Source organism: Syngnathus floridae, chromosome 12 (assembly GCF_059516105.1).
Source record: "Syngnathus floridae isolate MCC-2025c chromosome 12, RoL_Sflo_1.0, whole genome shotgun sequence".
NCBI lineage: Eukaryota > Metazoa > Chordata > Actinopteri > Syngnathiformes > Syngnathidae > Syngnathus > Syngnathus floridae.
The window spans coordinates 14,931,796-14,943,495 of record NC_142424.1 but is presented as its reverse complement, the minus strand read 5'-3'; the positions used below and the strand labels follow the sequence as shown (position 1 = coordinate 14,943,495).

Here is an 11,700-nt window from a genome sequence, read left to right as displayed (position 1 = left end):
TGCCGCACTGAACAACATTATGCCGCACTGAACAACACCATGCCGCACTGAACAACACCATCCCGCACTGAACAACACCATGCCGCATTGAACAACACCATGCCGCACTGAACAACACCATCCTGCACTGAACAACACCATCCCGCACTAAACAACACCATGCCGCACTGAACAACATTATGGCGCACTGGACAACATTATGCCGCACTGAACAACACCATGCCGCACTGAACAACACCATGCCGCACTGAACAACACCATGCCGCACTGAACAACACCATGCCGCACTGAACAACATTATGCCGCACTGAACAACACCATGCCGCACTGAACAACACCATGCCGCACTGAACAACACGATCCCGCATTGAACAACACCATCCTGCACTGAACAACACCATGCCGCACTGAACAACACCATGCCGCACTGAACAACACCATTCCGCACTGAACAACACCATGCCGCACTGAACAACACCATCCTGCACTGAACAACACCATCCCGCACTGAACAACACCATGCCGCATTGAACAACACCATGCCGCACTGAACAACACCATCCTGCACTGAACAACACCATGCCGCACTGAACAACACCATGCCGCACTGAACAACACCATGCCGCACTGAACAACATTATGCCGCATTGAACAACATTATGCCGCACTAAACAACATTATGTCGCACTGAACAACACCATGCCGCACTGAACAACACCATGCTGCACTGAACAACATTATGCCGCACTGAACAACACGATCCCGCATTGAACAACACCATCCCGCAGTGAACAACACCATGCCGCATTGAACAACACCATGCCGCACTGAACAACACCATGCTGCACTGAACAACATTATGCTGCACTGAACACGATCCTGCATTGAACAACACCATGCCGCACTGAACAACACCATCCTGCACTGAACAACACCTTTCCACACTGAACAACACCATGCCGCACTGAACAACATTATGCCGCACTGAACAACACCATGCCGCACTGAACAACACCATGCCGCACTGAACAACACCATGCCGCACTGAACAACACCATGCCGCAATGAACAACACCATCCCGCACTGAACAACACCATGCCGCATTGAACAACACCATGCCGCACTGAACAACACCATCCCGCACTGAACAACACCACCCCGCACTGAACAACACGATCCCGCATTGAACAACACCATCCCGGACTGAACAACACCATGCCGCACTGAACAACACCATTCCGCACTGAACAACACCATGCCGCACTGAACAACACCATGCCGCACTGAACAACACCATGCCGCACTGAACAACACCATGCCGCACTGAACAACATTATGCCGCACTGAACAACACCATGCCGCACTGAACAACACCATCCCGCACTGAACAACACCATGCCGCATTGAACAACACCATGCCGCACTGAACAACACCATCCTGCACTGAACAACACCATCCCGCACTGAACAACACCATGCCGCACTGAACAACATTATGGCGCACTGAACAACATTATGCCGCACTGAACAACACCATGCCGCACTGAACAACACCATGCCGCACTGAACAACATTATGCCGCACTGAACAACATTATGCCGCACTGAACAACACCATGCCGCACTGAACAACACCATGCCGCACTGAACAACACCATGCCGCACTGAACAACACGACGTCGCACTGAACAACACGACGCCGCACAGAACAACACGACGCCGCACAGAATAACACAATACCGCACAGAACAACACAATACCGCACAAACAGTTTTAGATAATATTACGTCGCAGTCATGTGACGCGGACATGACGTCAATAGGCGGAACTCACGGCAAAATTATAATCCGTGGGCGTGGCTTGCAACAGGAAGTAGGAAAGCGGCAGTTCTGGCAAACAAGACACAGCTGTTAGTAACACGATGACTAACAAGGCAAATATTTTTGTTTTCAGCTTGCAACTTGACCGTCTAGAGCGTACAAGGTAATTACAACTGTTTTTTTTTAGCCCTGAAAAGCGAGGGAGTGTGGCGTTTGGGAGGAATGTCGAACTCGGCGTCTGCTTCCAGCCACAGACGCCAAATTTCGACGATTATTTCGACTGGTCAACGGTTGTAAATTATTGCGTTGACTAAAAACTTTATTTAACTCTACTCTTAACTTTGCCGTTTCAGATATGCGGGTATTACACCGCGGAAATGACGTCAATAGGCTGAACTCTCGCCAAAACTCAAATCTGTGGGCGCAATGGCCTTGAGCGAGACACCGGATACAAACACGACGATTATCAACAGAAATATCTTTATTTTCCGCTTGCAAGTGGACCGTCTAGAGCGTACACGGTAAGTACAACTCATTGTGTTTAAAAAGATTTACGTTTGTGTAGTTTGCGTTGCGTTGTATCTGTGAATGTTGGTTGAGGCTAAATGTTAATGTTTAATGTCATTCCTTTAGGTTCCACGGTGTTTGTTGGCTGTATGTTTTCCACTGCAAGAAGAGGCTCGTATCATTGACCAGCAGGAGCTACAATGGTGAGTACCCCTTTCGTCTTCCATTTATGTTAAACACTTCCTATTTCATGTCTAACAGTACTCGATTTAACAAATAACCATAAATAAATACAGTGTGGGCAGTCACGTTAACATATGTGATTATCCTGCCTAATATGTTTATCACAAATATGTCACTAATCACTAATATGTTTATTTGTTTATCACAACACCTTTGGACCTTCAGCAATCGATTATTTACCTTCATCTACATAGAGACAGAACGATGGTGTCTTAAACATCTCATTCATTTCACCAAATAACTTCACGCAGGTGGATAACGGCCGTCTCGGTCACGCTATGTTGCGTGATGCAGTTTTGAAGAACCAAATGCATTTATTCAATGAATAAGTCAAGCTAGTTCTATGTTTATGATGTTGTAAGTTACGGTACCGATTGAAGTTGAGTTCGAAGCCAGTGGAAAACAGCGCTGCGTTTGTGCTCTCCAGGTACAAATGTTGTGATCTCTGACTGACGACCGGGCGAGACTCGAGTAAGAGATGTCCAAACGAGCTCCGGCAGGGCGGGCCAAGGCGGAGCGAACGGACGCCCTTCAGGCCGCCAATGACGAGCTGAGAACCAAACTGATGGACGTCCAGTTAGAACTTCAGCAGGAGAAGAACAAGGTGAAAACCTCAACAGACAGACACTGCCTGCCTCCCTGCCTGCCTCCCTGCCTGCCTCCCTGCCTGCCTCCCTCCCTCCCAGTTTTCCCGATGTAGATTAGACATGCGTGTGCCATGACTGTGTCAGCCTACATCAACAAATGCACCGAGGACGTCAGCACCACTAAGAATATCATCACCCGGGGCAACCAACGACCCTGGATGACTGAGGAGGTACGTCAAACGCTACGAGCGCGGAACTCTGCCTTCAAGTCTGGCGACAAGGAGACACTGAGGACAGCGAGAGCCAACTTGAACCGTGCCATCAGGATAGCGAAGCGAGACCGCAGTCGAAAATTTCAGGATCGTTTCCACGACGTCAAAAACATCAGGAGTATGTGGCAAGGCATACGGGCGATTACAGACTACAACTCACCCTCCCCCCCCCCCCGGTGGGTGTAGTTGATGCTGACTTTCTAAATGGTCTAAATAACTTCTTTGGGAGGTTCGAGGCACTAAACGGCACTCCAGCAGTTAAAACTGTCCCCCATCAGGAAGAGGAGGTACTCTGCCTTGACTCCGCCGATGTGTTGAAGACCCTGAGGAGAGTCAACCCCTGTAAGGCCCCTGGCCCCGACAACATTCCTGGGCGTGTGTTCAGGGAATGTGCAAGTCATCTGGCTGGGGTCATCACAGACATTTTTAACACCTCGCTGGGCCAAGCCACAGTGCCGGCGTGCTTTAAGACTGCCTCCATCATTCCGGTGCCGAAGAAACCTCAAATCACCTCATTTAATGATTACCGGCCTGTTGCACTGACTCCGGTTATGATGAAGTGCTTCGAAAGGCTGCTTAAAGGTCACATCGTTTCCAGACTCCCCCTATTATTTGACCCGTTCCAGTTTGCCGACCGGCAAAACCGCTCCACTCAGGACGCCATCTCCTCCGTTCTTCACCTGAGCCTGGCTCACCTGGAGGAGAAGAACACCCATGTGCGGAGGCTGTTCCTGGACTTCAGCTCAGCGTTTAACACCATCATCCCACAGCATCTGGTAGGAAAATTGGAACACCTGGGCTTCAACACCCCCCTTCGCAACTGGCTGCTAGACTTCCTCACCAACAGACCTCAGTCAGTCCGGGTCGGACAGAACACCTCTGATGTCATCACCCTCAGCACAGGCTCCCTTCAGGGCTGCGTCCTGAGCCCCCTGCTGTGCACCCTGATGACACACGACTGCGTCCTCAGGTTCACCACCAATCACATCGTGAAGTCAGCAGACGACACAACGGTGGTGGGGCTCATCAGAGACAACAACGACCTGGACTACAGAGAGGAGGTGGAGCAGCTGGTGGGCTGGTGCAGAGAAAACAGCCTGATCCTGAATGAGGAGAAGATGAAGGAGATCATCGTCGACTTCAGGAAAAAACAGCCTCACCACGCTCCACTGATCATCAACAGCTCAGCTGTGGAGGTGGTCAGCACCACCAAATTCCTGGGGGTCCACATCACAGAAGACCTCACCTGGACTATGAACACTACGGCACTGGTCAAGAGGGCACAGAAGCGCTTGTACTTCCTGCGGAGGATGAGGAGAGCCCACCTGCCCCCACCCATCATGAGGACGTTCTACAGGAGCACCATAGAGAGCATTCTGACAAGCTGTCTCTCTGTGTGGTGTGGAGGCTGCACCGCCTCCGATTGGAAGAACGTGAGGAGAGTGGTGAGGACAGCAGAGAGGATCATAGGGGCTCCTCTTCCCTCCATTCAGGACATTTCATCTCAGCGCTGCATGTCCCGTGCCCGTAACATCATCAATGACCCATCACACCCCCACCATGGACTGTTCTCCCTGCTGCCCTCTGGGAAGAGGTTTGCAGCATCCGCTGCAGGTCCACCAGGTTCTGCAACAGCTTTTTCCCTGCTGTCATCAGACTGTTGAACACTAGAACTGTTGAGCTCTAAACTGAACTCTGCATCACACATTCACAGAACTGTACTTTATGACACTACGGACCTCTATCTTGCACTATCTCGCACTACCAACTTTACTGAACTTGTATAAACCCTTTAAATAGAAGTTTAATACATGGTTTAGCATTCCTCTGCACACTCTTGAATACTGTTTTGCCTACTTGCACTATTGCATAATTATCACTGCTGCACTTTTACTTATTTTTAATATATATATATATATATATATATATATATATATATATATATATATATATATATATATATATATATAGTATATATGTATATATATATATTTTCATAGGATATGTTACTTCTATTCAACTGCAATATCACTACTTTGTTGTAAGACGTATGCAACGGAATTTCGTTTTGTATGCACCATGTGCAGACAAGATGACAATAAAGTTTGTCTAAGTCTAAGTCATGTCAGGTCAGCTGTCTGGAGAGAGAGAGAAGTCAGGACCTGCGGGCGGAGCACCACCGTGCCACCGCCGCCATGACGGAACTCAAAAGCAAACTCCATGAGGAGAAGCAGAAAGAGTTAGCCATTACCAGGGAGACATTACTGCGGCAGCATGAAATGGAGCTGATGAGAGTGATCAAAATCAAAGATGGAGAGATCCAGCGACTGAATGCCTTGGTCCTCAGCCTGAGGGACGGCTCCATGGACAAGGTGATCCGCTCTATCCGTGTCTGACTATCCGCACGCCACGTCGGGCTTCGATGCGGCCGCTACCGTATTGTGTAGCTTGTCCCCAGTAAGCGTCGCGGCGCTCCGTTGCGGTCTCAACGGCCCGGTGTGGCGCAATGTCTGCTCAGGTGAGGAGGGGGGGCGCTTTGCTGGCGGAGGTGGAGGAGACGCGGCGGTGTCGGGAGACCGAGCGGTGTCGCCTCCACCAGGAGCGCGGAAGAAGCCCTGGCAGCGGCCCAGCAGGCCTGGCAGTCCCGAGCGGCCGAGCTCCGATCGGCTCATCACCAGCATCGGGAGGAGCTGAGCCGAACCAAGAGAGACTGCGAGAGGGAGATCCGCCGACTGGTAGGACTGATCAGATGCGCGGTGCGTGGCTATGTTCCCAATTTCGTTGTATACCTGCAGTGCAATGACACCTAAGGCATTCTATTCTATTCTATTTCACAAGAAGAAAATGTCCGGTTGCTCGCTTCGCTTTTGTCACAGCAAAGGTGTTCTAGTCGATTCAAGAAAAAAATTGGCCGGTTGCTCTCTTTGTTTTTGTCACAATTCTGGCAAATGAGTTTGCCCGCCTGCCTGAGCGCTCCCCGTTTGTACATCCAGACGGATGAGATCAAGCTGAAAGACAGAGCGGTTAGTGTTTTGGATGAAGCCCTGGGGCCGGCCACGTCCACCGCCTTCAGCTGCAGACTCAGGCTGCCGAGCAGCAGATCGCTGCCCTGAGGGATTCCCAAAGGGCGGGCCTAAACTACCCTGGAAGTGGGGTCAACGCCGCTACTAGCAATCCTCTTCATTGCGTAAGCCACCTCATCACACACTTGCAGTACGCATGACTTAGTTCGTTGCTGGAGGAAGGTAGCACAAAAACAGTTTTGAACTTTGAACGAGTGCTTGTGTGTGTGTGTTGCGGGGCGTTTTCAGTCTCAGGAGGATCGGGACACGCGACGGTTTCATCTGAAAATCGCTGAGCTCAGCGCAGTCATCAGGGAACTGGAGGATCGAAACGCCCTGCTTTCTGAAGAGTGCAATGAACTGGTAATTTATTGACGGCACGCTTGAAGGTTTGCGCTACGTTTGATGCGCGCCATCCAGCGAGGCACCCATTGCGCTTGCTTATTAGTTGAGCGGCGCAGCGAGTCGGTTGCCTGGTAGATGACTTTTATTGGGAGCCAAAGCCACGATTCCGTTCAAACCGATGCAAAAGGAATGGATACGTTCTGGCCCGCGTGTTGTGCGTCTTTCACATCCCGCACTTCATGCTTGCAGCTAAAGCGACTGAGAGAAACAGAAAGCCAGTTTCTGCCACTCCTGTACAAAAACAAACGCCTGAGCAGGAAGAATGAAGAACTCTCGCTGGTGCTGTGTCGCCTTGAAAACAAAGTGCGCTTTGTCACCCAGGAGAACGAGGAGATGGCAAGCTTGGTAAGTCGACGCGGACAACGGCGGCGTGCCAACAGAGTCCACTGCATTTGTGTTCCACAGAGAAGGCCTAGTTCGCTCAATGACCTGGACCGCGGTTGCGGCCAGCAGGACGGTGAAATGGAGTTCCTTCAAGTTGTGGAGCAGCGGCACATCATCGACGACTTGTCCAAGGTCTTCAGGCAGGCGACTCGGTGCACGTACGGCAGCGCCGCGCTCGCTCGCTGTCGCCAGGAAACCTTTTCCGTCCAAAGCTTGGCCGGCGGCCGCCATCCAAAAAATTGGCCCCTTAAATTCCGACCTTTCAAGCAGGAGCATTGTGTGCACGCGTTTGAACACGCTTTAGACTTGTTTTGCCGTTTTCAGCAGCTCAAAGCTCCCGTTTTGTCAGCGCCTTTGCCACTCGCTGTGCGCTGAAAACGACGGACTTGCCCGGCTGCTCAGCCCGTCAACCATGAGCCGCGAGCGCGACGTCATTGTCCGTAGGCAGCTAGTGGCAAAATGCACCCTGTTAGAGTTGCGCTCGCTCCAACTTATTTTGCAAGAACCACACGGGAGACAAGTAAGTTCTTTTGGACACCTGCAGGTGGAGAGTCCATCCGTTGTACGAATGAAGTCTGACTCTCGGCTCCTGCACGAGCATTTTAATTAAGAGAAACAGGGTGGGTGTAAGAGTGGATTGAATAGAGGAAGCCCTTGACCTCTAGTCAAAACATAGCAAGGGGTGTTTTACGACTTTGTGTAGGAAGGGATAAGCGATAGGGATAAATAAGGGATAAATAATATTATTTATTACAGGTCGCAGTCAAAGTCAAAGCAACACAATGATACGATAAAGATAATCTGGAAAACCCTGACACACCCTGTAGTTGTCACTTTTGGAAAAGACGAGCGTCCCTCCAATCATCGCCGGTGACGTGTTTTTCAGGCTCTGGAGACAGGAGCTCATGTCAGAAATGTCATTGTGAGTCGCGTTTGTTTCTGCGCCGGAGCCGTTCGTTCCCTTTGCATCCAAAGAATCTCAAAGGCGGATTATTTGTGTCGACAGGAGAGAGATTTGCTGCTACGATACCGACGTCGAGAATCTCTGAGGAGGAACAAAGCGTGAGGTCCTGCAAGGTGAGTCTGTTTGTTTGCGGCTGCTTGGTGTTGCGCAAGATGAAATGGCCTTTTTCTCGCTATCGTTCCTCTCGTCGATTCATCGTGAGGTGTCGCTTCAGTTTGTTCAGAGAGATGTTTGCTTCCGCGCCCGCAGGTCATCGAAACATTTTACGGCTACGACGAAGACGTGTTGGTGGACTCGGACGGATCGTCCTTGTCTTTTCACACCGACAGAACCCCCGACACGGAACCCGAAGAGGTAGCCCGCCATTTCTGCCAGCGTATTGACACCAAACATTCCTCTTCAGCCTGGAATCGGACTCGTCTTTGCGTCGCGGGTGCTTTGTCGCCGGTCTGACTGATTCTGGTACTAGTGCTGTGTTGCATTGGTGTGTGCATGAAGAGGCGGAGCTTCGCTACCGCCAGCTGACGCAAGAATATCAAGCGCTGCAACGAGCCTACGCTCTGCTAGCCCAGACCAGCGAAAGGGGACTACGACGCCGAGAAGGAGATCAAGGTGGCGCCCCTTCCCGCAACCCCCGGCCGGGTCGCAGCCTCCCCGTTCTCACCCAGCCTCGGGTGTTCTCTGGTCTGAAAGGAGGAGGAGGAGCCTCCCTCCTCCTCCTTTCAGACCAGAGAAAAGCTGATGGTAGAAATGGGTCACTATCAAAGCAGAGTAGCAGATCTGGAGTCAGCGCTGAAGCAACAAGGACAGGTAAGCTCATCAATGAGCACACCTTTTTCTCAGACAAAATAGCTACATTCTTCAGTCACTCATCCGTCTGGCATTACTGGACCAACCCCCCCCCCCCCCCCCCCCCCCCGAACGTGGCTGGGAAAATGCGGAGAAAAGCAAATGTCATTTTCCAGTCAACCAAAGAATTTGTGGATGAAAATGACACAACATTCCAAAGCTGTCCACGCGTTTGTCTCTTCTAGAATGTCAAGTGGGTGGAGGAGAAGCAGCTGCTGCGTCAGAGCAATCAGCAGTTGGCCGAAAAGGTGACGGAAAGAAAGGCGCTGGGCGGAGTCGCTTGGCGTCACACCTGTCGGGAAGCCCCGCAGATGAGGTCTGACTGTCTTTTCAGGTCAGGCGGATGGAGGCGGAAGAAGCGCGTCTGAAAGAGCACATCCAGGATATCCGAGACCAAAACGAACTGCTTGAGTTCCGCATCCTGGAGCTGGAGGTGGGAAGACTCGCACAAGCGTGTTGAGGCCAGAGATGTGACGGACGGACGGACGGACGGACGGACGGATGCATGCCTCTGCCTTTCAGGAGAGGGAGTGGCGCTCCCCCGTCTTGAAGTTTCTGCAAGTCCGTTTCCCAGACGGCCTCAGCCCTTTGCAGATCTACTGCGAGGCCGAGGGCGTGAGCGTACGTAAGGCGTCCCTCGCAACCCTAACCTTAACCCGAGGTCCCAGAACACCTTACATTGCTCCTTGCGCCTTTCCCCCGGACATCGTCATCAGTGATCTGATGAAGAAGCTGGACATCCTGGGCTATAACGCCGTAAGTGTATGTCGAACTCCTTATGTTCGCACTCCACGAGACTCGGCGGCTCAAATGTGACTTTTGGAAGGCTTTGCGCTGAAAGAAGCTTGTTGACGCTGTGCCTTTGGGCTCTTGCAGAATCTCACCAACGAGGAGCAGGTGGTCGTGATTCACGCCAGGACCCTTCTCACCCTAGCCGAGAAGGTAACGCGCACGTCCACGCACGCTCTCGCATTCTGCTTATGTGACAGCAGCCTTTCCTCAGTGGTTAGAATACATCAAAGTGACCAAGTCAGCACTTCAACAGAAGATGTTGGACATTGAAAGTGAGAAGGTAGACAGACACGCGACATCAGCCAAGGGGAACTCCGGCAATGTGCCCCAACAATTCTGACCTTGAGCTGTGCTAGGATATGTTCTGCAAGCAGAAGGGCTACCTGGATGAAGAGTTGGACTTCAGGAAGTGTTCCATGGACCAGGCTCATAAGGTAAGCCGCCCTCAAATCTCCCGCCGGACCACTGATGGACGAGGATTGCGGCCCAGAGGATCCTGGAGCTGGAGGCCATGTTGTACGAGGCGCTACCGCAGCGGGACTGCCCCGCCACGGACGGCGAAAAAGCCAGCCACGCTGGCGTGAATGACGTGCTGACGGCGGATCAGAGAGAAGAGCTTAGGAGCGCCGTGGACCAATGGAAGCGAGCCCTGATGTGCGAGTTGAGGGAGCGCGACGCTTGCATCCTCCAAGAGAGAATGGATCTGCTGCACAGCGCGCAACAGGTAAGGGCCCAAAGCCAGCCCGGCACTTACTTGCACGCTTACTGGCTTTTGAATGCCACTTTCCATTTGTCCGTCCTAGAGGAACAAAGAGCTGAAAGAATTCATCGAAGCTCAGAAGAGACAAATCAAACAATTGGAGGAGAAGTTTCTGTTTCTCTTTCTATTCTTCTCCTTGGCCTTCATTCTGTGGCCCTAACACCAGCTGGTGAGTGAGCTCCAGCGGCACCGCACTCGACACCTCCGATACACTGCCAGCCGGTCTCAGACGTTGGCAGACGCTCCGATGCCAACGTATACCCCCCGCCACGGTGACAGAGGCACCGCGTCACACCGGCGCTCATCCAATCAGAAGGCAGGAAAAGCAAATTCACATGCAGGGCACTTTTGAACCAGAAGAGAGCGCCACAAAAAACGGTTGTTGCCCCAAACGCGCACTAAAAAGGGTCAGAATAACAAGAGTCCCACTGGCCAGCCGGGGCCACCCGTCCAGCTGTTTCTTCAGGGGGGAAAAAAATTGGAGTCACCGGTGAGTACATTTTGCATTTAGCTCTGCTTTTCTGCTTCTGTCTTCAAGTGTGTGGCATCCTGCGATCAAAGAGTCAGCCAACCCCAAAGCGGTTGACCTCAACGTCCCACCACCATGCCTACCAGAGCAGGTGACGTGATGCTTTGGACATCCTTCCGTCTCAGATGCCCAAAAGTACTCTTTGCCACATCTGCGGCAATACGGTGTCTTTTCAAAGGTGCAAATAAATCCAGCGTGGGCGGAACACGCACGTCTTCGGTTTTTCCCGCTTTGTTTGTGTGACAGCTGTTGTGAAAATTTTATACAAATAAAGTTGTATAGTACAGGTTTGGCCAAGCCGCAACTCCCGAACCGCATGCGGCTCTTTTATGTTCATATCAACATTTGTGTGTGTGTGTGTGTGTGTGTGGGGGGGGGGGGGGGGGGTTGTGCGTGTTGGCTTCACTTGAGTTCAATTTGGTATTTTGGTCAAAAGCGCATGTGGTGAAATTCCACAAAGTAGGATGGGCAAACACATTTCTTTAAACTATGAGTGTCAATTGGGCTCTCGAAATGGCAGGGAAAA

The 11,700-nt window shown here is 51.4% G+C and overlaps 1 protein-coding gene and 1 long non-coding RNA gene across 2 annotated transcripts; both read left to right on the top strand.

The window, feature by feature from the left end:
* The first annotated feature begins 6,437 nt into the window (after window positions 1–6,437).
* LOC148390183 (uncharacterized) lies at window positions 6,438–8,130 on the top strand. Its single transcript, XR_015861824.1, has 3 exons — window positions 6,438–6,616; window positions 6,741–6,854; window positions 7,086–8,130. It is a non-coding gene; the product is annotated as an uncharacterized LOC148390183 (long non-coding RNA).
* A 673-nt stretch (window positions 8,131–8,803) lies between these two features.
* Window positions 8,804–10,514, top strand: LOC148390182 (janus kinase and microtubule-interacting protein 3-like). Its single transcript, XM_088392670.1, has 6 exons — window positions 8,804–9,054; window positions 9,279–9,341; window positions 9,428–9,526; window positions 9,616–9,849; window positions 9,970–10,035; window positions 10,097–10,514. The coding sequence occupies exons 1-6, from the start codon at window positions 8,986–8,988 to the stop codon at window positions 10,223–10,225; spliced, it is 660 nt and encodes a 219-aa protein (XP_088248796.1). The 5' UTR covers window positions 8,804–8,985; the 3' UTR covers window positions 10,226–10,514.
* Window positions 10,515–11,700: the final 1,186 nt, after the last annotated feature.